General features: G+C 40.5%; 1 protein-coding gene across 2 annotated transcripts; it reads right to left on the reverse strand.

Annotated features, from left to right (window-relative positions):
• Window positions 1–1,453: 1,453 nt before the first annotated feature.
• On the reverse strand, window positions 1,454–25,019 carry LOC308392070 (kinesin-like protein KIF2A). Of its 2 annotated transcripts, XM_080874916.1 has the most exons (21): window positions 24,875–25,019; window positions 23,919–24,013; window positions 22,332–22,451; window positions 22,068–22,122; window positions 21,237–21,356; window positions 19,984–20,084; window positions 18,603–18,698; window positions 18,401–18,455; window positions 16,847–17,009; window positions 16,676–16,766; window positions 16,527–16,590; window positions 16,351–16,442; window positions 14,952–15,094; window positions 14,630–14,834; window positions 11,926–12,036; window positions 11,760–11,827; window positions 11,080–11,169; window positions 9,055–9,202; window positions 8,360–8,461; window positions 4,095–4,230; window positions 1,454–2,123 (listed from the first exon to the last, which is right to left on the reverse strand). In XM_080874916.1, the coding sequence occupies exons 1-21, from the start codon at window positions 24,933–24,935 to the stop codon at window positions 2,038–2,040; spliced, it is 2,202 nt and encodes a 733-aa protein (XP_080731042.1). In that variant the 5' UTR covers window positions 24,936–25,019; the 3' UTR covers window positions 1,454–2,037. The 2 variants fall into 2 exon arrangements, with proteins under 2 accessions (XP_080731042.1, XP_080731043.1); XM_080874917.1 differs by lacking the exon at window positions 11,080–11,169.
• Window positions 25,020–27,038: the final 2,019 nt, after the last annotated feature.

The raw sequence follows: 27,038 nt of genomic DNA on the forward strand, positions 1-27,038 counted from the left end.
CTCTTAGTTGGTTTAAATCCTACTTATCGGAGAGGTCCTTCTCTGTCACGATGGGTACCTACTCCTCTTCCATTGCCCTCGTTACCTCAGGGGTCTGTATTGGGTCCTATGCTATTTTCTCTATATATGTTACCCCTTTGTCGTATTATTGAAAAGTACAAACTCTCTTATCATTGCTACGCGGATGACATTCAAATTTATTTTGAATTGACTGAGGATGAAACTTCATTGATACTTCGCTTCTTCGATTATATAAGTGAAGTTAAAGACTGGCTGCTGAGCAATTCTCTTATCCTTAATACCAAGAAAACGGAAATTTTAATATTTGATAGTCATACCCCTAGAGCCCATCTAACTGGTGTCCTTGGGCCCTTCGCTGATTATCTTTCCGATTCCGCAAGTAATTTGGGTGTTTACCTGGACGGCTCCTTTAAGCTTGACAAGCATGTGTCCTCTGTTATTAAATCTTGTTTCTATCAACTTTGTTTAATTTCTAAGGCCATGCCATACTTACCACGTGAGGATCTAGAAAAGCTTATCCATTCCTTTGTCACATCCAGGTTAGACTATTGCAACTCCCTATACACTGGGCTTCATTCTGCCCTTCTTCGTAGATTGCAACTCGTCCAAAACGCCGCGGCTCGCCTTCTACCTGGTACTCGTAGGTTTGAGACAATCACCCCAATTCTCACTGGCTCCCAATTAAACACCGCATTGATTTTAAAATCTTACTGCTTACTTATAAAATCATAAATAACATTGCACCCAGCTACCTTATTGATCTCCTTAGTGTGTATACTCCCGGTAGAATGCTGAGATCGTGAGACCAATTGCTCTTGGTACAACCTAGGTCAGAGCTGAAAACCAGAGGTGACCGTGCCTTTGGTTCAGTTGCACCTAACCTCTGGAATAACCTCCCTCATACTATTTGCACATCTGACTCAATCCAGACCTTCAAGTCTTGATTGAAAACCCACCTTTTTAGCTTAGCCTTCCCGGCCTCCTAGAGCAGGCCTTTTAAGTGTTCTTTCTTGCCTTCCCCTTTCCTCTCTTTTGCCTATATTGTTTTTATCGTTAAGTCTTGCTTGCTTATCTGCGTGCTTGTATGCTTGGTTAATCAATGCCAGCCATCTGCTAGCTTATCTGCATTTGTATTTTACTGTTTTATTGGATTATGTGAAGCATTTTGGCTACCTCTGGCTTTAAATGTGCTATACAAATAAAGTTGTATTGTATTGTATTGTCTTTCATGTTAAACTGAAGGCTATGAAAAGATTTTCATGCCTTTGAACAGCGTGAGTAGTTAAACATATTTTAGTAATAATTAGTAACTATGAACTAGTGGCCCCGAAAAAATTAGCTAGATGCTCCACAGGAGGTGCCCTGAGGGCTAAATAAATACACATACAGCAACAAGAAGTAATCTTTTATTATGGCAAATGAAAAAAGAACTGTTTCTGTAAATGTATCCTGAAACACCTTGATCATAGTGCACCCTTTAGCGCAGTTAATGTCACATAAGGTTAATTTTAGGCTTGTCTCAAACCTTAATTACATACAGTATCAACACAAACACGTGGCTCATGTTACACACAAACTTGACATGCCCTGTTCATCCGAGCTGAAACAGGAAGAACAGGAAGAAAAATTCCTCCAAATATTGCACAAAATGGCAAAAGTTGTTTATAAAATTGCCCTGGTGAGCATGACTGATCTGATAAAAAATAATTTAAAACAATGTCTGAACTTTTTTGTTTTAAAATCAAGTACTTGGGATTAAGCACACAGAGAAAAACTTTATAGATACGCTTTACAGGAACATGGCAGAGCGTGGGCGGTACGCTCTTTGGCTTTGCAAATGGATGGATGACAGGAAGCAGTCTGTACAGCAGAGAGGTCAGGGAAAACCAAACACACTTACAGGAACTCACACCATAAAATCACAGCTGAGTTAAATCAGCTGCTTCATCAGCACTGACCTCCTTATGGCCTTCACCTCTCTGAGGACCAATCAGTGAAATAGCACATGTTATGCGTCTATAGCGCCCGAGGCCTCTTGGGGGTGATTTGTTTGCTAGCTTGTTCCTCTTCCTGGAGAGTACAACGGAAAGACTTGACTTTATCTGGAAGAGGAGAGAATATCACACAGAAGGCACTATTTAAATGATGATCTTTGTCTTTAAGGATAACATGAAATCACGTCACTCATACAAAATTTGATACACCAGCTGAAGCTTTTTTTTAAATATTGTGAAATATTCTGTAGCAAAATGTGAATTTTATAAAAAGTGAAGGTGAAATGATAGGATAAGAGCAGAAACTGGTGAAGAATAGGAAATAAAGATTTATCTCTGTCCTATCAACATGGATAATCCTTCTGCTGGACAATTGTGTTGTCTTTGTTGGGTCTCTTGTATTTTCATATAATTCGTAGCTTAACTTCTTTCTTTCATATAATCAGCTATTTGCTCATTGTGACAAAGTGGAGAAGCAGTTGTAATTCTCTCCATTTGTCCCATATGTGTTTACCTTTTTTTTGCACATTGTACACATTATTCTGTTTCTATGTATTTGCTATGATTTGCTATTTGTCAAGTAACATTGCTTCACTCACTATCCCGGGTTTGTTTGTGTAAGCGTTTTGTTGCCGGCAAATCAAACATTCTGCAAATTAAGACAAATACTAAGTTATGCTTCTTTATACTTTATTATGTTACAGATTAAGTCATTTGTTCATACTTACTCTGTTTGTCTTTTCAGTCATCATGAGTGTCAGGTGTGGGGAAACGCCCGCTTGGCATTTCCTCATTTTAAAGTCCTGATCATGTCACACATGACATCATCAGGTCAAACCATGTGGAGGGGTTTCTTTTTCCAGAGAGATGCTTCCTTTTGTTTGTGTTAATGTTTAAAGGGATTTGTTGAATGTTTTTCCTTTTGTTAATACTGCCATTTAGTTGTGTAAATGTGCATATTAGAAGTGTGTAGAGGTTTTGTGTTTTTAGATAACCTGAGTAGAGTTTTAGATCCCTCAGTTGAGTGAGTGGTACTGGCTGGGCAATTGGAGGGAAATTGATGGCCCTATTTAAAGCCAGTCTCTACCAGATGCAGGAGAGAGGAGAGGTGAGCTGTGTCACCAGAGCCATGTTATGTTGAGTTTTGTTAAATGAATTGATTTGGGGAAAGTTTTGTTAAGTTATACATTAAATTAAGTTCACAGCAAATAAATTGCTCACCTTGGAAACCCAAAATGTCTGCATAGTCTGCTTCCCTACCACCTTCCTTGACGTTCGAGTGTGACTACTTCACACTCATCAATACTGACCTTGATTGAAGTATCAGATTTTTAAATCACCAAATATGGGTATAGTTCTTAAAAATCCAATATGAATATCACCCCTATATAGGGCGATTGTGGCTCAAGAGTTGGGAGTTCGCCTTGTAATCGGAAGGTTGCCGGTTCGAGCCCCGGCTCGTGTCGTTGGGCGGTGGATGACTGGTTGTCTATAGCGCTTTGAGGTCCTTAGGGACTAGTAAAAGCGCTATACAAATACAGGCCATTTACCATATGAATAAGTGTAAAACTTATTTGAGTTGTTTGCACAAAACACATTTTGAGTTGTACAACTGAAAATGTGAAGATATATTTTAATTTTACTTGCAAGTTTGTTGATGGAAATGGCACACTATCATAGAAACTACTTAGCACTCTTGCACTGTAATGCGTTAGTTTGGATTGAAGCTTACGCACTGTAAACAGAACAATAATACAAACCAACCAATATACACATCAAGGCTGCAGTAGATGAAAAATCCTGTGTTTTGTGAGATAAAATTGCCGTTTCTGAGTCTGGTGGAGAGTAACAGATTCATTTCCTTGTGGGAAAGAACTGCTGGCAGAGGAAATGTTTTAAATGTAGCTTAATATATAACATAACATCGGTACATTGCTTTTATTACTGTGGCAGCTGGTAGTTGTTTGTTAACGGTGTGTCTGTTGCCATCTACAGTTATTCATTTATCAGACTAACTTGTAGAATTGATACTTTCTTAATGCAAAGAGGCTGAAAATTTGGAAACTGCATGATGTTTACCTCTTAACTCAGTAAGAATGTCTATCTTCTGGTCCAGGATTTGTTCTAACTGAGTTGCATATGATTCAACATCATAGTCCACCTCCTCTGTCATTTCCAGAAGCACCTTCTCATCCTCCAAGCACCGGATCGACTCCTGTAAGGGAAAACGATGCAGCTGAGTTGGGCTATGTGGTTTTAAATTCATATTGCCTATGAATGCAAAAGTGGGTCAAAGTTATGTTATGGCACGTGGTTCCTCCTTATAAAAATATGGCAAATTCTATGGTATTTACTGTAAATTACTGCACTAAAGATAAGATAAGATAACCTTTATTAGTCCCACATGTGGGAAATTTGTTTTGTCACAGCAGGAAGTGGACAGTGCAAAAGTTATATGGCAAAAATTAGAATATAATAAAAATAAAATACTGTACACAACTGTACAGAATAGAATAAAATAAAATACTATATACAGTAGAATAAATAGAATAAAATATACAATAGGATAAAAATAGAATACAAATACTTAATACAACTGAGTAAAAATACAACTTTGTCAGATAAAGAGTATTGCACTTAGTGTTATTGCACATGTGTGGATGTGTGTGTTTGATCAGTTGGAGTCTTTGTTGTACAGTCTGACAGAAGTGGGGAGGAAAGACCTGCGAAATCTCTCCGTCCCACACCGTGGGTGCCGCAGTCTGCCACTGAAGGAGCTGCTCAGTGCTGTCAGAGTTTCCTGCATGGTGTGGGAGATGTTGTCCAACAGGGATGACAGCTTAACCACCATTCCCCTGTCACTTCCCACCTCCACTGGGTCCAGAGGGCATCCTAGAACAGAGCTGGCCCTTCTGATCAGCCTGTTCAGTCTCTTCCTGTACCCGGCAGAGATGTTGCCACCCCAGCAGACCACACTGTAAAAGATAGCTGAGGCCACCACAGAGTCATAGAAGGTCTTCAGGAGTGGGCCCTCCACTCCAAACGACCTGAGTCTCTGCAGCAGGTACAGTCTGCTCTGCCCTTTCCTGTAGTCTGAGTTATGAGTCCAGTCCAGTTTGTTGTTCAGATGAACACCAAGGTACCTGTAGCAGTCCACAGCCTAAATGTCCATACCTTGGATGTTCAGTGGTTGCAGTGGAGGATGTTTGTGCCTGCGGAAGTCGACCACCAGCTCCTTGGTTTTACTGGTGTTGATGTGGAGGTAGTTCAGCTGGCACCAGTCCACAAAGGCTTGGGTCAGTCCTCTGTACACCTTGTCGTCCCCATCAGTGATGAGGCCGACTACTACAGAGTCATCAGAGAACTTCTGCAGGAAGCACTGGGTGGAGTTGTGGGAGAAGTGTGCAGTGTAGATGGTGAAGAGGAACGGAGCCAGAACCGTTCCCTGTGGGGTCCTTGTACTGCAGACGACCCTGTCCGACACACAGCCCTGAGTCCTCACATACTGTGGTCGGTCGGTGAGGTAGTCCAGTATCCAGGTAGTGAGGTGACGGTCCACTCCAGAGTTCTCCAGCTTGTCCTTCAGGACCGAGGGAAGAATAGTGTTGAAGGCACTGGAGAAATCAAAGAACATGATTCTCACAGTGCTTCCAGCGGTCTCCAGGTGAGCGAGGGAGCGATGTAGGAGGTGAATGACGGCATCATCCGCTCCAATGCCAGGCTGGTAGGCAAACTGAAGTGGGTCCAGTGATGAGCTCACCAGGTGCCGAAGCTGAGCCAGGACCAGCCGCTCCAGGGTCTTCATCAGGTGGGATGTCAGAGCCACTGGCCTGTAGCTGTTGAGGTCCTTGGGGCGTGAAGTCTTTGGCACTCGCATAAGCTGTTATCGCGATAACATGCGAGAATTCCCGGGGCAGGTAATACGGACGCATGCTAACGGCTAACAGCTCAATGTCTCTGCTGCAGAGTTGTTCTTTCACAGTGATGTGCTCAGGGTTACACCATCTGTCATTTACAAACACTGCCAGTCCCCCTCCTTTCCTCTTACCGCTGTCTCTCGTCCTGTCCGCTCGCAGCAGCTGGAATCCCGGTAGTGTCACGCTTGTGTCCGGAGTTAGCTCCGTTAGCATCATGATGCTACATTGCCGGTACTCCCTCTGTGACCAGGTTAGCGACGTGACCTCATCCATCTTATTGGGCAAAGATCTTACGTTTCCAATAATTACAGAAGGAAGAGATGGTCGATAACGTCTCCTTCTCGGGCGACGGCGCTCCTTCCCAGCACGACACCCCTGTCTTTTCTTCCTCAGCTCGCTGGGAATGTCGATGTAGCTTTAAACAGGTTAAAGCTATCAACAAAGGACTTCATGGAAGGACTTCATACATCTATGTATTTTGTTGAACAGATAACAGAATAAAGAATGACAAACTTCTGGTGACCAAAGAAAAGCAGGATGCTTGTTGAGTCAAACACTTCTGGGAAACACTGACCCACACATACAATTTTGAGCAACAAGAAGAACTGGGAGCTCTTCAAGTAGAAGAAGGCACCATATCTCAACATGAAGTCTGTTTGGCGATGAAAGCTCAAAAATCAAACAAACCAGCCAGCATGGATGAAATCCAATCAGAATTGCTGAAATATGGAGGGCCGATTGTTACAAATGTGCTCACAAAACTGTTCAATGAATGTTGGTGAATGGAGGCCGTCCCCAAAAACTGTCAGAAAGGCGTCATCCTCAAACTACCAAAGGAGAGCAACATGATGGAGTACACAAACTGGTGTGGAATCACCCTACTCTCTGTCAAAAGAAAGGCCTTCTTCACCATGCTACTCTGCCAACTTAAAGGCACTGCCGACCAACGCCTCTGCGAAGAACAGGCGGGCTTTCGACATGGACGATCATGCACTGACCAAATATTCACCCTCAGGAACATCATCGAACAGTTAGCGTTCAATGATATGTGTTAATTGAGAGCGATCACTCTCAATAAACTTCATCGACATCAAAAAAGCCTTTGATAGCATTCACAGAGATTTGCTTTGGAGCATCCTCCACCTGTACGGTGTCCCGCGAAAATTCATCTCAATCTTCAAGTCACTCTACTGCCACCCCAACTGCTCCATCAAGATGAACACGGGCCACACCAATCTCTTCACCATTGAGACTGGTGTCAGGCAAGGACGCATCCTCTCGCCCTTCCTGTTCCTAATGGCCCTCAACTTCATCATGAAGAAAGCCCTGGTCAGGCCAGATGCAGGCATCACCTTGGACGGGATCAGTTGACTTACCGACCTTGATTTTGCAGATGACTGGTGGAAGATGGACACCACCTCCAGCATCCAACGTCGAACCTGGCTGGAAAAAGTTGGACTTTGCATCAGTGCAGAAAAATCAAAAATCATGCACATTAGCGACCAGGCCGGTATGCCTAAGATCAAGATCGGTGGGCAAGAACTCGAGGTGGTTGAGAGGTTTGCATATCTTGGCAGCGTCATTGGCTGGGACGGAGATTGAGAGACTCATTTCAAGAGCCGCACTGGCAAAGCCTCGTTGGTATTCCAACAAATGTGAAATATCTGGTCATCTGCCTCCATCTCAATCAACATCAAGGTTCATTAGTACGCCTCAACCATCATCCCAATGGAAATCTATGCATCTGAAAGGTGTAAAGCGTCGGCCAGTATTACCAGGAAGGTGGACGTCTTCCACCAGTGCTGCCTTTGAAGGATAATGAAGATCCGATACTTTGATCATGTCACCAATGAGTAGGTGCTACGATGAAGCAACCGTCCTCACCTCAGCGTGATTATCGCATGCTGCCGTCAAAAACTTGCCAGGCACATCATTCGCATGGACGACAGCCAAACAAAACATTCAGATGGGTTCCACCTGGAGGTTGTGGCAGGGGACGGCCATGGCTGACCTGGCACCGGACCTTCCATTATGACCTCAAAGCCCTTTGCATTGCTTGGGATAAAGGTGAAGAGCTTGCTGGAAATCGTAATCGATGGAGAGACCTTGTCGCCCAATACGCTCGATAGCTTGGGTGGACGAAGGTCTGGCAAAGGTAAAGCCTCTTGAGAAAATAGGGTAGATGAATTCCAGTGCTAGCTGTGAACTGTTGCTTAGGATATCAGATTTTTAAAACTAAAGCTTTACCCATTATAATAAACGATTTAGCATTGTTCAGAAAAAATCTGTATCTATACTAACATGCCTCAAAACAAATGATCAATCAGGTATGTGGGGCTAGGCATAGCAATTAGCTACAATTGGTTATTAATTTCCTATTATTTTTAGCTGTAAATGGAAAAACAGAAATCTTCTGGCCTACTGTACCTGAAAAACAGCCCTGTGATCCTCTAGCACCTGCTCCTCCATTTCTACCAGCTGAGAGACGGCTTCATGGAAAGTGAAGAGCTGCGGGGAAACCTCTTCCTCCTACAATAAACAAAGCCAGTGCTGTGATTATGAATTTAAAACTGCAGGAAATATATGCAAATTTAAACTAAAAACAATTATGCTAGATAAATTCCAAGAAATAATAATAATGTACCAAAACCCAGAGGTACTTCATTTACTTCTTTTATTAAATCCTAATGTTATTCAATATTCAGCCATGACCATTTTCCAGATGAGGCACCATCAGCCACAATGTGAATGAGGGTTATGACATAAAAGTTAAAAAATAAAGTGACTGCAGAGGAAGGCAAGATCTATTGTTTATTTTGTTGAAACTAGTTTTATATGGAAAGTAACTGTGCAAGAACCTGCAAGCAGACTTAGTGCTGAATTGAACTGTGAATGTGGCAGGGAGCTAGAGTAAAGATATGAGAAGGTAGGAGGTATTTTGAATATTATTGTTTTCTATGGGCCACATTTGTGGAATAATGCAAGTTATCATCTGGCTCAGCAGTTCCCAGCCAACTGAAGTCAGTTTGTGGAAACCTAGCATCTATATTTTTCACACGGAGCTGCTGTGGGTTCAGATGTTCTCTGTCACGGTAGCGTGCGTGGGCAGCAGATGTTCTTACGTTCTGTTCACAGAGCAGCTTCAGATCATCTCTCTGTGGAGAGCTCCCCACTCCCCACTGAGCCTCCAGCACCTCCAGCTGCGTGATGTGTCCTCCCTGATGGCTCTCCATCATGGCTGCCGCAGGGTCCACTGTGAGCTCCTTCACCCTGACAACACATCAGCACTATAGGTAAACCAACAGTATGACAACTGCAAACAACTGCAGAGGTGAGCTACAATGGTGTGTAGCTGTATATGAGAAATATACAAACGTGTCGCGTCGGTGACAAGTGGTTCAACATGCCAAGAAATCAGTGATGAATACTGTGAGTTATGAGAAAGAAACATGAAGATGAAGATGAAGACGAAGAACTTCATGCAGGCTTTGGGAACTCACGTCTGGAAAACAAGTCAAGTCAACAAATGACTGATGAAAAAAGCCTAAAGAACAAAGAAAACCAAAAAGTTTACACTTCTGCTGAATTTGGGATTTAGAGATGGAACAAAGTGGGGCACATGCATCATGATAGGTGACACAAAGCTAAAATATATTGAATAGATTGGATGATACTGGTAAGGTGATGTAGCGATTTCTTTTTTACTTTTTGCCAACAAATCTTACAGAAAGATCAGAACCCAGAGGAGGCAGTTGTCAAATGGTATGCTGAATGGAAAGATCAGGATGCGGTGTAATTTTTTTATATTTTTTTTGCCAGCCATAAATTATTGTAGCACATAATTTTATAAATGAATTGTTAACGTACTCTTCATTTTAGATCAGTTTTATTAACGGTTTCCTGAAGATGCTTTATATTTTAAGGTAAAAGCCCACAGCAACACTGAGAGAACCCCATTGCCCTATGAGCAGCTTTGTTGAGGATCGCTCCTTTAACAGGAAGGTCATATGTGTTGTTAATTGACAGAAAATGCCCCTCTTTTTTTTTTTTTTACTGTGAACCCCTTATAAAAAATTGAAATTTCTATAGATAGTGAAAGAACAGGATCTTTTCTGTCATTTAACAGCTTATCAGTTGCGTCATTACATCGGTGCAGTATAAATGGCCATTAGGGAAGGTTGTGCTGGGCCAATTTCTGCCCCCACGCCCTATATTTGATACTGCTGCTTTAGTGAATAATTATTTGCACTACGAAGACATGTATGTGGGTTTAAAACACAATAAATGACAATTAGTTTTTACAGCAACTAAAAAATTTGTCATCCAGTGCAACAGTGTATCTCACTGGAGTGTTTTGGGATGGAAGTGCAAAATATATAATACTTATATAATGTAATACTTCATAGAAAAGTACAATTGTTATTGTTTTTTTTTTTTTCCCAAAAGGATTTGTTGACAAAAATAAAATAAGACTAACAAAAAAAGTGAATGACTTAACCTTCTAGGACCTGGCGTCCACATATGTGGACATCACATTTTGGGTTATTTAGACCAAAATACTCAATTTTGCTCTACAAGGGCCTGATATCCACTTACGAGGACATTATACAGCTACTGTTCTATCAAAATTTTAAACAAATATCCCCATATGTGGTTCTTATTTTTCTTAAAAACAAAAATAAGGTAAAAAAAATAATAAAGAAATCTGGTGATTCTTCGTTTTTACATTCATAGGGCCCCAATCGGCCCAAATATCAAAGAGAAACTAAAAATGCATTCTGTGGAAGAGTTTGGGTCTTAGGAGGTTAAAGCAATAAAAAAAACTTTGTAAATAATAAGTAAAGTGAGGCAGACAGTGAATGAACTCATTTTAACCTTGGTTCACATGCCAGCTAAACTGAATTTAATTCAGTTTTATTTATATAATGCCAAATCACAACAACAGTTGTCTCAAGGCACTTTATCTTGTAAGGTAAAGACCCTACAAAAATGATTACACCATTATTATGGTGACTGATGATGTTAGGACCCTCAATGATCTTTTTAGAAACAGACACAAAGCGGCTGCCTGGGTTCATGTGAAATGCCAATACGGGGGTAACTAATTGTGCAGGACACTGTTAAGAGACATAGCAAAATGATCATACTCATAGGTAGGGGAGAGCTCAGAGCGACCTCCTCCACCCCCACTCTGGGAGAAGGGAATGTCTGAGGGACTTATCCCAAATTCCTTTACTCTGGGAAAAAAATGCATGACAGGGGAGAGAAACACACATCAACAAGTGGAGGCAGGAGAGGATCATGTTATGTTATGTTATGTAGTCTTTTCTATTTTACATTTTTATGAATTCATTCAACAGAGGAGAAAGACAAACGGAGCACACAGATAACTAAGAATATTCCTCACAATAAGTCAACATTTTCAAGAAAAATCTGGCTTTATGTTTCATGCAAACTCCTCAAACACAAAATTTTAAATAATTCTCTATACTGTTACAATGGTGAATGTGCTTAATAAACAAATTTTCCAAACTTCTGTTTGTGATAGGCAGCCAATCAGAAGAAAGCTGGCTTAAAGTGAGAGAAGTTGAAGTTGAATTGAATTTTTTGACAGTTGAATCTTGTATAATAGATAAAACTATGGAACTTGAAATCAGTATAACAGGTCCACTTTAGAACTTTATGTTGATGCTTTTGACAAAACCTGAAAGTCAGGGTAGTTAGTGGAAAGTGAAGGTGTATAAATTTGAAATTATAACTCAATGTGCATTCATCTTAATGTTATATCTGAAAACCTTTTTTTTCCTTTCAGTAGAATCTTTCCTACCTGTTGGCATATCTCAATGTGTTCAGTGTGTTTTCACAAGATGCCATCCCAGGAGAGATGGTTGCAATCTGTAAAAAGATGAGAGAGGGATTTACCAAAACTGCAACCAAATCTGTAATCACTTTCTATTGTGTCTGTCTATAGTGGGTACATGTTGTTTTCTTACCATGCATGTTCTGGAGTTTTCTCCGATGAACGAGTCCCGCAGCACTTGGGTTAACTTGCTGGCTCTAAATGGAGTGTGTGGTTTGTTTCTGCCCAGGGCTCGAATACACTCCTGCAAACATACACCATGCCCAATTATGCAAAAAATCTGGCTAACTAATTATAGTCATTTTTGAAAATAATTTTTAAGGAGAACTAGGAAATATTTACTATTTTTCTTTTCTCAGATGATTTGCTGTTTCAAGTCAATTGAATATATCTGGGTTTTCTCGAGATTGCCTGCCTCCATCTCCTCCTTTCCTGTAGAATCTTCCAAGAATCTTCTTTGCTGTCTTAAAGTTGTTGTTTTTTTGCTTTTTTTTATATCTATAGCCTATTTGTTGCATTTTCCTTGATGGATGTTCTTCTGATTATACAGCAGCAAAATGCCCCTGAAAGATATTCTTGATCCCTTTTTTCCTCCTGCCTGCTGTCTTCACATCCATTGCTTCATATATCCACTATCCCTCCTCTGACATGTCCAAAAACCCCACCCCTCAAAGCTGCTCAACCAGAGCACCTTATTAAATCCTGTCCAATCTGCTTACTCCTACAAAGATCTTAACATCTTCAACTCTGCCACCTCCAACTTGGCCTCCTGTCAGTGCCACTGTGTCCAAACCATACATCATACCAAATCTCACTACCACCTTACCTTTCACTCTTGCTGCTATTCTTCTGTCACAAATTACCCCTGACAGTTGTCTCCATCAACTTCACCTTGCCTGCACTCGCTTCACCTCTCTTGTGAGGTGAAGCGAGTGCAGGCTGTCTCCGTAGCGATCGGTGAGTGGGACTAGTCGGTGTAAGAATCCAAGTTAATCGTCTTAATATTAAATCAATCGAAAGTATCCGTAACATTTTCTTTCTGTTTGCAGCATCCCCTCGTCGACATGAGAGCTAAGTGGTGAAAGAAGCGCATGCGCAGGCTTTTCCTCTGGGACATTCTGAACTCTTTGTTCTATTAGAAGACATAGCATACATTTTCACTGCTATGCAGATGACACCCAGCTCTATCTGTCCATGAAGCCAGATAACACACACCAATGAGTTAAACTGCAGGAATGTCTTAAAGACATAAAGACCTGGATGGCCGCTAACTTTCTGCTTCTTAATTCAGATAAAACTGAGGTTATTGTACTCGGCCCTGAAAAGCTTAGAAATATGGTATCTAAGCAGATTCTTACTCTGGATGGCATTACCTTGGCCTCCAGTAACACTGTGAGGAACCTTGGAGTCATTTTTGACCAGGATATGTCCTTCAACGCACATATTAAACAAATATGTAAGACTGCGTTCTTCCATTTGCGCAACATCTCTAAAATTAGAAATATCCTGTCTCAGAGTGACGCTGAAAAACTAGTTCATGCATTTATTACTTCCAGGCTGGACGACTGTAATTCATTATTATCAGGATGTCCAAAAAACTCACTGAAAAGCCTTCAGCTAATCCAAAATGCTGCAGCAAGAGTACTGACAGGGACTAGAAAGAGAGAGCATATTTCTCCTGTTTTGGCTTCCCTTCATTGGCTTCCTGTTAAATCCAGAATTGAATTCAAAATCCTGCTCCTCACATACAAGGTCTTAAATAATCAGGCCCCATCTTATCTTAATGACCTTGTAGTACCATATCACCCTATTAGAGCACTTTGCTCTTGCTCTGCAGGCCTACTTGTTGTTCCTAGAGTATTTAAAAGTAGAATGGGAGAGAGAGCCTTCAGTTTTCAGGCCCCTCTTCTGTGGAACCAGCTTCCAGTTTGGATTCGGGAGACAGACACTATCTCTACTTTTAAGATTAGGCTTAAAACTTTCCTTTTTGCTAAAGCATATAGTTAGGGCTGGACCAGGTGACCCTGAATCCTCCCTTAGCTATGCTGCAATAGACATAGGCTGCCGGGGGATTCCCATGATGCATTGAGTTTTTCCTTTCCAGTCACCTTTCTCACTCACTATGTGTTAATAGACCTCTCTGCATCGAATCATATCTGTTATTAACCTCTGTCTCTCTTCCACAGCATGTCTTTTATCCTGTCTTCCTTCTCTCACCCCAACCGGTCGCAGCAGATGGCCGCCCCTCCCTGAGCCTGGTTCTGCTGGAGGTTTCTTCCTGTTAAAAGGGAGTTTTTCCTTCCCACTGTCGCCAAAGTGCTTGCTCATAGGGGGTCATATGATTGTTGGGTTTTTCTCTGTATCTATGAAGCGCCTTGAGGCGACTTTTGTTGTGATTTGGCGCTATATAAATAAAATTGAATTGAATTGAATTCTGTACTGTCACTTTGCATGGTTAACCCCGAGTATTTTAACTCATCCACCTTCACTACCACCTCTGCTGCTTGCTTTTTCACTGTTATACCTGCCTTCCTTTACCATCAAAACTGCTCATGTCAATGTTAATTAGATTTGCAGGACATTCATGTGCTCCAGGACTTGAAAAAATGAAAACCTTCACTAGGACTTTTCTGTTGTTCTACAAAGTATAATTCTTTTTTTTTTAGCAAAGGTATGGTGTGCAATCATTTCACCCTGGAAAATAAACAGTTCAAAGAAATCTTTAAAATGAAAATGACATTAATACCCAAAATGAGTGTATGTAAACTTCTGAAATCACAACTATATGAGAAGCACAACACTAAAGAACAGAATATCTGTAGTACTAAAGCGAAGACCTTGAGTGCCAGCAGACTCTTGTTGATCTCTGCTCCCTCGAGGCGAGTCTGCCGGTCAGCGCTGGACGTGTCTGCCCCTCTCTCATTCCCCGCCAGGTCGATAAGAGAGAACTTTCCATGCATCTTCCCCCGCCGACGCAGGATGATCTGGAAAACAGCGTGACTCCGGGAGGAGTGAGCGTTGGCCGATGTCTGCCCAGACGTCCTGCAAGAGGCATGGTGGGGGGTGTTCAGGGGGTTCATTCAGCGGTTCTCCAACTCAAATCTTGTTACTGTTTAGTGTTTTCACATATCCATATGTGAAAAAAAAAATCACGTTTACCTGCAGCTGTTTCCCACTTCGATGAGTTTGAGGACGTCTTCTGTGCATTTCACCTCCCTCTCCTGCAGGCCCACCACCTGCACCTGCTGCTTCCCGTCCTCCAGCACCCGTAACTTGGCTTTACGGTTTAACAGGTCAAACACCTTCAAACACAAATATGCTCAACAGTAGCGTTAGCAGTTTAACCTTTTCTCAGCTTCACAAAGACAGAGGACTGGACTCTGGCAAATTTCTCCTGATTTAATTTCCATTACTTGTGCTGATGGTTCTTACCCCATGTAGTATTTTCCTAGCAGCACTTCTACCATGAGAATCATTCACATGATTTACCACCAGCCACTTATGCTGAGATGTGTTTAACATGGTCCCTGATCTGAGCTGCTGGTATCTGGTCAAGGCACATGAACCTCCTTTCCTAGAGCAATTCTCATTACAGCTAATTTTAATCAGAGCCGGTCCTTAAAAAAACTTTTCTGGACTACCTGTCTTTATCATTTGAAGTCATTCTTGTCATAATATTAACATTTACAGCATACTTCCTCCTGAAGTAGCACCATTTAATTTCAATCCCTCACTGCTGACAAATAATACAAATAACGTGCGATATCATGCCCAGATGTGATATGAATCCCAAGCTTGCACCTAGCTCTTACAGGTTCACAGTTCATCTGCTCCCTGCCAAGAAAGCGGTGCCTACTTCAGGTCAAGTTCCATGTTAGTCGCCTTAGAGCAAAGGCCCACTCATGAGCCTCCACAGGGTGTGGAGAGGGGCTCACGTTTGCATGTGAGGAGGAGGGAGATCCTGAAGTTCCTCTGTTGCTGCCCAAGAAGTGCAGTATAAGTTATAAGCTCTCCCACTCGATTATGGAGCCTATCTCCCTGGCATGGAGCACCAAAGGTGCCTCAGGAGGCAAAACAAGACCACAACTGAGAGTATGTTCCACCTGGTGAATGCCAGTGTTCCATGCTATTTGTGTTGTTCTGAATGAACCGACTGAAAGGGAACAAAGTGTTATGTTTAATACTTCTATTGCCTGGAGAAGAGGAATGAGGTAAAACACTAGCTTGCTCTGTTGTGCAGCTGGGCTTGGTGAAGAGCAGCTATCAGACTGACTGTGATGACAGGGGTGTGTATGTGCAAGTGCGGCCGACATTATATATGTTCAGGGAACAGAAGTTATAAACATAACAATTTGTTTTCCAGTGACTGAGGTACCCGTCTGCTACAGAGAATCAAGCACATTGGCATAAACAGTTAAATATAAATATGTGGTATTTTTGAAGTAAATTGAAGTAAATGTCTCATCCTTCATCATGACTCTATTCATCAATTATTTAACCTTTTTTTTATTATATATTAACATACAGCTTAACTGATCAGTGATGATAACACACTTACCTTCCCACTGTAAATTTCAAAAAATGTGGCAAAAACTTGCAGGTCCAGCTTCTTATAATTTGGCTTCTTTAACATGAGAAAAACGTCTCTGGCTGCAGGGAGAGAAGGACACACCTAAATGAGAGAGACCAGCAATAATAATGATAATAATAATAATCAGTAAAGCAGAAACTAACCAGACAGTGCATAGATCCCTTTGGAGCAGTCCTGGTTCTTTCCTGAGAAGTCCCCTCCCATTGTCTAAAAGGAGACATGAGTTAGAATTTGAGAAGTTTGGTTTTATGACACTAAAACCAAACTTCTCAAATCAAAGTCAAAAACTCACATGTGTTTTTCCACTTCCAGTTTGTCCGTATGCAAAGCACGTCGCCATTCCCCTCTCAAAAATGGTCTCAACCAGCGGCTGAGCAGTGAACCTGCAGGGTGGAGTGTTTATTGGCAGCAGAATATTTGACTCAAGTGCTACAGCATGAAGAAAAAAGAAAAAACAGTGTACCTGTAAACCATTTCATTGGTGGAGTTCTCATCAAAGGCATAGTCAAATCGGAAGGTCTGGTTCTCCAGGTAGCGGGTCAAGTCAACTTTCTGCTTGGGCTCATGGACCATTACAACGTCCTTACTGGGAATGGTGATCACATCCAGATCCTTTGTTGATAACTCTGAAGAGACACAGTCATTGTTATAGACACAGGCTACAATGATGTACAAGGGCAAGGACAAGCAGCAGTCTATAGACATCCCTGTTACTTGTTTTTAATTAATCGACATTCAGAGATTTTTAGAAATAATATTTAAAATGGACACAATTGGCACCACAACAGAAGAAATGACCCATGAGTAGGGATGGGTACCGGTATCCGGTGCCATGATGGCACCGGTTCTGACATAAACGGTAGTAACCAGACCGAAAAGCAGCGCACATTTCGGTGCTTTATTTCCCTGAGATGTCATACACTTTGGATTCTAGCCAATCATTTTACCTTTCCGAGGATAGTAGGCGGGTCCAGGTACGTACGTTCTTTTAGAGCAGAGCTACAGATTAAAAACGCCCAAGGCGAAGTGGTCAAAAGTCTGGCTGTACTTCACAGCAAAAGATGCAAACCCAGCAGCCTGCAACAAGTGCTTTAAGGTGATACTGTGCAAAGGAGGTAACACCTCGAATCTGATGAAACGCCTGGCGACCCATAGCGTTTTTTTAAAAGTCTAGAAATGCGCCGTATTTGATAGCTTGCTGCAAGACCTCACACCGTGCACATCTACTGCGGGTGTGGTGCCTGTTATCGGACCAGGAGTTAGCAACATGAACCCGAAGAGGAGAGTCCTGGCCCCTAGCCCTGCCAGTGTAGCAGAAATGATGACGGATGATGACGGCAGCAGCAGCCGTTCTTCTCTGCGTGAGTAGCTTAATGTTGTTCGTGTGTAATTTACGTTGAGTAGGCTAACCACCATTAATGCACGTAAGGTGAACTAGCAAACACCGTCGTAGTTACATGCGGCTGTCTTCTTGTTTGACGGCAGATGCTCCCTTCACCCTGGCCAAAAAGGCTAAAATGCCCAAAGAAAAAGTGGAAAACAGCTGAGAGGTTTTAGGACAAAGTTTGTGTTTTTCCATTGTTTAAGCACTGCTTCCAGCCAAGAGTGATACCATATATGCCACATAGCTGCAGAGAAGACTAACATTGTTATCTTTTTACAAAAAAACAGCTGAACATGAGAGGTTTTTGGACAAAGTTTGTGTTCTTCATTCTTTAAGCACCGGTTCGAGCACCGGTTCGAGCACCGTTTAAGCACTGGCACCGTTTAAAAAGTACCGGTTTGGCACCGGTATTGGATTAAACCTAAACGATACCCATCCCTATCCATGAGTGTCCAAAATCAGGCAGATCTGATTGATATAGTGGATGTAAACAATAAAAAACTTTTAGGGAGGCTTTCCACCTCCTCACAGGGGTCATCTCTCCAATTCTAAACTACTTTGATTAGCTGTCTGAGCTTGAACACAGGCTTCACAGTTTCTCTGAATACAGCTGCTACATAAATATGCTCTTACCTTTTTTGTTGAGGGGACGTGCACGAACGCACACGCATATCCTGTGCTCCTCAATCTGAAACATGAGAAGACATGAATAAATAGTGCGGTTCACACCTTTGTACTGGCCATATGACCTCCTCGTTTCTCCTTTCTTCCAACATTCTCAGGTACCTCTCTCTCTACTGACTCCTTCTGACCAGCAGATCTAAATTGGACTCACCAGATCGTTTGTGGTTAAAGGTCTGTAGTCCAGACTGGCTCTGAAGTCTCTGATCATACACATAATCTCATAGTTTGGTAAATTAACGTCCACCTCCTGCAGTGGCACAGAAAACAAAAGTATTGATCACATAATGACAAAGACAATAAAAACATTCAGGAAGCATTTCAATTATTCGTGAATTAATTAATTCAAAATCAACATCCTAACATTTTGAGTGACACGTCATGTACTTTTAAGTCTTTTGTCTAAATCAGCCGATTAGAAGCTACTTTCAGCCTGAGAATACTTTTTGTATCCAGACAGTGCTCTCTAAAATGGGTTTGGTAGATCACGTTTTGATTTTTAGTTCCAACTAACTATATGTTTTAACTCTAGGGCCACCTGCTCAGAACACTGTGAACCGAACACAGCTGCAATAATCAAAAGAAAAAAACTGAAGCATCTGATTCCTTTAAAAGTTTGTGTTGTTTCAGCTGTTTTCAGAATTTAAACGTTTTTATTAAATGCTACATGAGCTGACTGATTAATTAAAACAGTGCTTATTAAATCTTCTCACAGTTTCAGTTAATATGACTTGATGAGTAATGTTTCTTTTGCTTTGTTTTTTTGGAGTATAATTATCCATGTTTTTTTCTTTTTCATTTCACTCACATTGTCACAGTTTTGCTTATTTAACATGAGGTTATATTTAAAAAACCTGATTAATGGCATGCATTATAGTTTCAATAATTTGCTACTGCAAATCTGGAACATTACCAGCACACTGTGAAAGACTACAGCAGACACACACAATAGAAATAAGCACAGAAAAAAGCTCAGTCCACACATCCACATGCATTAAGGTCAAAATATTCAAGCAAAAATATATACAGTATATTTAATCTTGGGTTAACAGTACAGAGTCTAGTTGTTTGTGCATAATTCTGTTGACCTTTTTTTTTATAAAGAGACACAGTACAACAGTATAGTGGGTAAAACTCCTGTTGTGTGAGAGGCAGCATTATTATCCATGTCTTATAGTTATGACTATAAACCAGAACTTTCAGCATTTAGGTTTGAAAATCTGGGACTTTTGTTTGTTAGAGTGGTGGGGTTGGCTCAAATACTGAACTTTGAAGTCATTTAGATGAAAAAGTGAAGACAGTAGACATTTTGCATTTTTGCAAATTTTGGAAGTGTTACAGTACAAATAGTAAAACAGGTGGCCTCCAGGAGATGTCTTAAAAACCCTGGGAACATGTGTTGGCAGGTATGCTATAAATCAGCTTCATATCTAGAGATAATTCTCAAACAAATGGTTCTCCACTTCACACTGTGGTAATGTGTTTGTTGATGTGTGTATAATGTAAAGTACTGTAGTGTATGCTTGAGTTCTCACTTGTGCCCTCTTCTCTCTGAGCTCTTGTTGCTGAAGACGTCTCTTCTCTCTTTTCTCCTGCAGTTTCTCCACCTCCTTCACACAGTTAGATTTCCTCCGTGCTGAAAAAACAAGGAGCACAGTGGCCTAAAATATCAGCATCAAAATATATATACATATGGTTACAGGCTGAAGTAACAGGGACTATTCCCTCTGATACATTAACAATTATTTTTGATGATGCTGACTCATAATGCCTTACATTTACTTTTACACACACAAAACAAGAGCTGCAGTTTTGCTGATGCTCCTACTCAGTCATCTGGCCACCACATCGACAAAACACTTCATACAACAAAAGGGAAAAAAAAAAGAAATAAATCAAAAGAACTGTGTAGCTGAGTAGTTACACTACGCTTTGTACATTTACCTAAAATCTAAATGGTTTCATAAATTTAATTAATCTTGTTCAACTTTTATTATATGTCCCACTTTCAAATCTTGAATTAAAAGTCAGTTTTTCTACTATACAGATGCATCATGCATGCATCACCTTAAATCAGTCATTCTCAATAATCAAGTGTAAAATGTACAATATCTAAAACTTTATATTATAAAGACTACATCCATTTAGCCAATTCATAAGTTGTAAAAAATAATTTGTTGATAATTGTGAATGCCCCCTAACCTGGGTGTTTTTTTAATTGGCAACCAGCATTATTTTAAACGTGTTAAAAGTCCTGGAGTATTCCTAAAACACATGGCAGTGATTTGATTGATTCAGTCCCTCAGCCCATATCTTGCCAAGCTCCATTTGTCATTCTGTGTCTGAGTTCATCTGTGTCATGATGTCGGCTCCGTTCTGCTCTTGCTTTCAGTGTATGCACATAGCCCGGTGGGCAGGTCTACAAAAAACTTGCTAGATTTAGCTGATTTTTAAAAAAAATTACACTGAATATGGCTTTTTATTTACAGTATTTCTTTTTTCAAATGTTATGTTTTGAGTGCTATTTGAAGGCCTGATCTTATTTACATATTTATGGTCATTCAAACAACAGCAGAGGAAAAACTTAAACAAGTGCTGCAGTATGAAGCCACAGCGAGTGAAAGAGCCTTTGACACCCTTAGACACACAGCTGTGTGGGAGCATGACATCACTGCTACAGAGAACAACAACAGAGATGCTGGAAACTCCCTCCAGAGAATTTCAAACAGAGCCATGTGGACATGAATCCTCTCTCATATGAAGTTTGCAGACGGGGTGACTGTGTTACCGTTCTGCTGCTGTATCAGGGACTGGTTTACGGCAGGCTGGGGAACGATGGTTGGTGGGGGTGGCTCCGCAGCTTGGCTGTGCTGACTGGGACGTGCCCGGGTTGTTCCCACTGAGGCAGCTGAGGAGCACACAATCCAGTGTAACTGCTCATCTCAAAACATTAAAAAGGCAGTTCACCCAAATTATACAAAGTTAAACCCAAATTCTCAGGAGAAGTGTTCACAGTGACCCTCTTAGATTTTCTGTGAGGTTTGTTCATGCCAGTGTTTCTATGCTGACTGCTTCAAACCGACTGCACAAACTTAACCATTCATTTTGTCATAACTGACAGACTCGTGAAGCAGGGGATTTTATCATTAGAAGAGTAAATACAACCAAACATGACTCTTTAATTCTAACAAAATATTACAATTTTAAATATTTAACACTGATTTTTTTTCTTGTCAATTCAGTTAAACATTCATAAGAAAGAAATTTCAGCACACTTATTGGATGTTTCTTCCTAAATGCACACTGGGAGTCATTATTACATTCTTACAAAACCCTGTTGTATACAAATTTCTATCTTTGACTTTTACAGTTATTAATCACTTGGACTAATTCTTGTATTGGGAAAACTTTAACTCACCTTAAAAACTGACTTTAAGGTGAGTTAAAGAAGTTGTAGTGAAACTGTTCTACAGTAATTTCCGAGAAAATAACCCTCACTCACTCTGCTTCCCATAAACTCTTTTTTTTTTTACATGATCGGGCAGCACCAACTGTATCGAAGTAGAAAATGATTAAATTATAAGCTTCATATCTCAGAGCTGTTAGTGGGAGAACGTACCTCTGTTCTCCCGTGGGGTATTTTCAGCCTTGGGTATTGCTGTAGTCCGTCTGGTCTATAAAGACCATAATCATTAGAGTTGAATTAAGAATGAAAGAAGGGAGTACACAAAGTATGCAAGGAAAAATGTCTAAACTGAATTATATGTTATAGCAATAAATACAGCATAATCTCTTCAAATCAGGAATAATAGTAATATTCTGTTAAAAGGTCATGTGCAAATAGGAGTGATTGATTAATGATGTCTGGTGTTGAGCAGCAGACCTTGGGTACTTTGCTGGTTTTGGCAACATTGGAGGGAGGAACAGGAGCCTCGGGACTCTGTGGTATCTCTTCATCAGGAGCTACATCTGGATTCAGAGCAAAGACGCTCTCCAGATCAATCTAAATCAGAAAAAAGAAAGAAATTCCTTTGTTATCGTTACAATCTTTGTTTAAGCAGGGGCTCAAGATCACCTCATCAAGTGCAACAGGGGCTGTATTTGCTGAGAACATCAATAAAGATGATCAATAACGTTTATCTTTGCAGTATGTGACTGCTTAATTTGTCGTAATATCTTTTATCAATAATATTTTTTCAATATTTCTACTCTTTTAGAAGGCTGTAATGATGTAAAGGTGAACTTAGCCTCCCAAATGAACACCCAACATAAAAAAAAGCTCAGATAATTCTGCCAATGACAAAGCTCGTTAAAATCTGCGATCTTTCTGGTTGCCAGCAGGAGGACATTCTTTAGCTTTTTAAAAAGAAGTTTGATTGCATAGAAGCCTATGGGAAAATGGCCTATGAGTTTCAGGTCTTATTGCACACATACATGAAATTATGGTCCTAATTAGATTCTAAAATGAACAATAAAGCAGGTTTTGTCTTAAAGCAAACCTACATTGTTTTTGTGAATGTAGTATTGCTAAATCTTCCAGTCTTTCCTAGTTTTGGTAAACCTTACTTATCACATCTGGTTTCAAAACATCAACATTACAATTCCCAAAAAAAAGCTCACCTTTTGACATGAGGACTTTATTAAACTATGGGTCATGTGACGGTGTCTACTTCTATCTTTTTTAAGCATTTTATGCTTATACACTTGAGATACTTGTAGTGCACTGCATCGGGTACAGCAATATGTTATATGTTACAACAGCATTACAACATGTCCAGGATAAAGCAAGTAATAAGATACTCATGTCTATTTCATTGCTTTCAGGTGTTCCAAAAAGTGATTTCCAGTGTTTCTTTGTGTTTTTCATCTCTAACATATACTGATAAATATTGTGTGGTCAGGATTCACTAAGCTGTTATGTATAAAATAAAGAAATTACCTATTTTGCAAGTATCTTCATGACTCTGTAATATTGTATCTGCTCCTTGTTTTTTATTACGATCAATCCAGTCCTTTTTGGCTACTTAAAACATCTTTACAGTACTATGTCATGTTTGTTGCAATTTCTGCCTCTCTTTTGGCCAGATCCCTCTTAAAAAGCCATTTTTAATATGAATAAGAGTTTTTACCTTGATAAATAACGCGTATATAAAAGTCACTTTGACAAAACTGATTGCAGCATCTGATGTCTGACAGGGTTATTGTTTCTGGCTCAAAATGCTTTGATATTATTAAGATATGTTTCACAGGTTATAGGCCAGCAACTCATTTACAACAGTTTAAATACCAGCTATCATTTTTTGGCAGACAATCACTTTTTAGTCACTTCATCAGCAACACAAATAAAACTACAGACAGGTGCCATATTTGAAAGTTAATTCCTGACAACAATTCAGGAAGAGAATTACAAATTACAAATCACTACATTTCAGGACATAATGAATGAAACCGAGTGCAGAGGTAGATGTACCTCTTTCCCTTTGGTGTCTCCGTTCTCAATCCATTCCACTGTCACACTCTCATTGTCTTCATGCAGTGATGTGACCATCGCCTGGTGTATTCGTCCTGCAGAGAGGATACAGATGGATGCTAGGCCTGCGCAGTGCTGGACCAGACTGTAGAGCCAATGCTCATACAGACACCAACTTATGAGCCATAAAGCTAATGTTCAGTAATTAGGCCTGAGGATATTTTGTGCATTATCTTACAACAAATAAACTGATCCATCAGTCATTCAGTGTTTACAGGGAAAACTTAAACCCTAAAATAAGGATGCTGATATGCTAAATGGGTGTGGCTGATGAAGGATGATGTTGAGACTGTCAATCACACCACTGCAAGCGCTGCGTGTAGTGACTGTTGACCGGGTTCTTAGCCATCAGACAAATATTAAAATACACAGAGCAGTTTGAAAGTCGTGCGATTTTTTTACTGAGATGAAATACAGTTGGAGATGAAAGGCCCCCATCAGCCATCCATCAGCCCTGGTTAACAGGCCACCGCTGCATGGTGCATGATGCAGTGCAGACTTGTGCCTGCATCCCGTCCTCTAACCGGAGGTGTTTCGGCCATGAAGCAATGGACGGGAGGAAGGAGAGGGAGGGCGGCAGGGTAGGTGTCAACCGGACAGCAGGTGGACGGACCCGCCCGCAGCCCTGCAGTCAGGTCGACCCATTGCCGTATGTCTGCATCACTGACAGACACAGCAGCACCGTGTCAAAGACTATTTGTGTCATTTTTGAGTCTCTGACATTTCGCTCGCCGACCTTTTACTGCGACATTCCTGTGAATGACAGTGTAGCAGCCTGCTAGCTAGCAAAAACACCCGGCTGCGTTGAGCGGTAACGTTAGCTGCTCTCATGCGGACCGGCCGGATGGAGAGCGGTGTGTCTGAATGTGCATGTGTGAGCGGAGCATGCTACGTACCGTCGCTCCGTTTTATCTCCACATAAATGCCAACGAATATCTTCCCGAACATCCCGGCCATCGCTCCCGGTATGCCGTTTATTGAGCGCTCCAGTCTAAGTTGTGTGATATTGCGGAGACTGAGGTCATTTGCGGTCTGTCAGGAGAGAAGACAGGCGGAGAAGAGCAGGTGCGCATGCGCCACTGATGTTTTCACCTACAATTTCAACCCAATAAATAAATAAATAAATAATAAAAACGGACTACTGTCGTTAAATTTATAACAAAAATTCACGTTGTAATCCTGTTGTTGTTAGTACAATTAACGAAATATGTAGATACTTTACTTTTATTTCCATTTTCTGTAACTTGGACAATATAATTATTATAGGGCAGAAAATTTGATTAATATATCTTATTTTTTTATTTATTAAAAAAAAATCAACAATCTAAGCTCAATAAAAGCTAATGAACTTTTCGATTTTGGACTGATTCAGAACCTTAGGAGCCTGACAGGCGACATTCTGTCCTCTCCAGTTTTTTGTGACTGTGAATCAGGACAGGAATTAACGAGTACAGTTTATACCAAAATGTGCATCTGTTTAAAATATTGTGGCAATTCTGTTCATTGTTTTTTGTGATGTTTTGTCATAGCGAAAAGAGAGAGACTGTAAATGTATATATATCACATAATTTATTTTTAATATAACGAATTAAGATGTATTCATCCAGTTTTATGCATATAAATAATAATAATAATAATAATGATAATAATAATAATAATAATAATTTACAAAAACAAGTTAACTGTGACTGTATGAAGGCAGACCATAACAGATATGGTGACATAACTGATTGACAAATATCATTTTTATGATTCACTACTTTAATTAAAAAGTGCATCTTTTTTTAAACCAGCATTATTGTAAGGACAATCACTGAACATTAAGTCGTATTTTTAAAACAATGCTATATCTTTTTTTATGGAAGCTGAATTTAAAGCAGATTTTTCAAAGTAACATTTTCAACCAGGACTGTTTATTCTTGATTTTCTTTATGTTTACAGAAACCCCAGGATTGTTAACTCACTCTATTCTATTTTAAGCCAGTTTGAGCTTCTGACAAAACAAAAAAGTTGCTATTGTTCCCAATCACTTGACCGTAGAGTAGTAGAAGGAAATTTTAGAACTGAATTTGTTGTACGAGTGGCATCTCATCAAGCTGGAACTCCTGAGAGTGACCCATTATGTTTGTAGTAGCCTGTAATCTTTGTAATCTTTCATTTTCATTCATCTTGACCCCATGCCCACGGGGCTTGTGAAATCCTGCCTCTCTTCTTTACTCCCACTCATCTGTGCTATCATTCACTCTTCTCTCACCACCGGTATCGTTCCCTCCTTATTGAAGACTGCTCTAGTCACTCCTATACTGAAAAAACCTTCTTTAGATCCTAACAACTTTAACAACCTCCGTCCGATTTCCAATCTACCCTTCATTTCTAAGATACTCGAAAAAGTGGTTGCAGCTCAACTTCATTTACACCTGGTTAATAATAACATCTATGAGAGATTTCAATCTGGTTTTCGCTCATGTCACAGTACCGAAACTGCTCTACTTAAAGTCACTAACGATCTCTTAATCGGAGCTGACTCTGGTCTTCTCACCATTCTCGTCCTTTTAGATCTGAGCTCTGCCTTTGACACCATTTCTCACTCTGTCCTTCTAAGCAGACTTTCCTCTCTCGGCATCTCTGACACACCCCTCGCCTGGTTTCAATCATATCTCCTCGACCGTTCCCAGTTTATTCAACTAAGATCATTCTGCTCTCGCCTATTCCCCGTCACCTCTGGTGTACCCCAAGGCTCAGTTTTAGGCCCTCTTCTCTTTATAATATACATCCTCCCTCTGGTACCATCTTCCGCAAATTTGATCTTCAGTTTCATTGTTTTGCTGATGACACCCAGTTATATCTCTCTTGCAAACCTGATTCCTCCCTCCCACCTTCTTCCCTTACAGAATGTCTATCCGAGTTAAAATCCTGGTTTACCTCTAATTTTCTAAAGCTCAATGAGGATAAAACTGAGATCCTCCTTATTGGCACCAAATCCAACCTTTTGAAGGCAAACCATTTCTCACTTACCATCGATAACTCCACAGTTTTCCCTTCTCCTCAGGTTAAGAGCCT

Source organism: Rhamphochromis sp. 'chilingali' (genome assembly GCF_963969265.1).
Source record: "Rhamphochromis sp. 'chilingali' genome assembly, chromosome: 2".
Classification (NCBI taxonomy): domain Eukaryota; kingdom Metazoa; phylum Chordata; class Actinopteri; order Cichliformes; family Cichlidae; genus Rhamphochromis; species Rhamphochromis sp. 'chilingali'.

Excerpts from the sequence above, each read along its gene's own strand:
- LOC308392070 (XM_080874916.1), bottom strand. The coding sequence starts at position 24,935 with ATGGCCGGGATGTTCGGGAAGATATTCGTTGGCATTTATGTGGAGATA. Across the intron at positions 21,357-22,067 it reads TACCCCACGGGAGAACAGAG|CTGCCTCAGTGGGAACAACC; the intron begins GTACGTTCTCCC and ends TGTGCTCCTCAG. Across the intron at positions 20,085-21,236 it reads CCTGATACAGCAGCAGAACG|CACGGAGGAAATCTAACTGT; the intron begins GTAACACAGTCA and ends TTGTTTTTTCAG.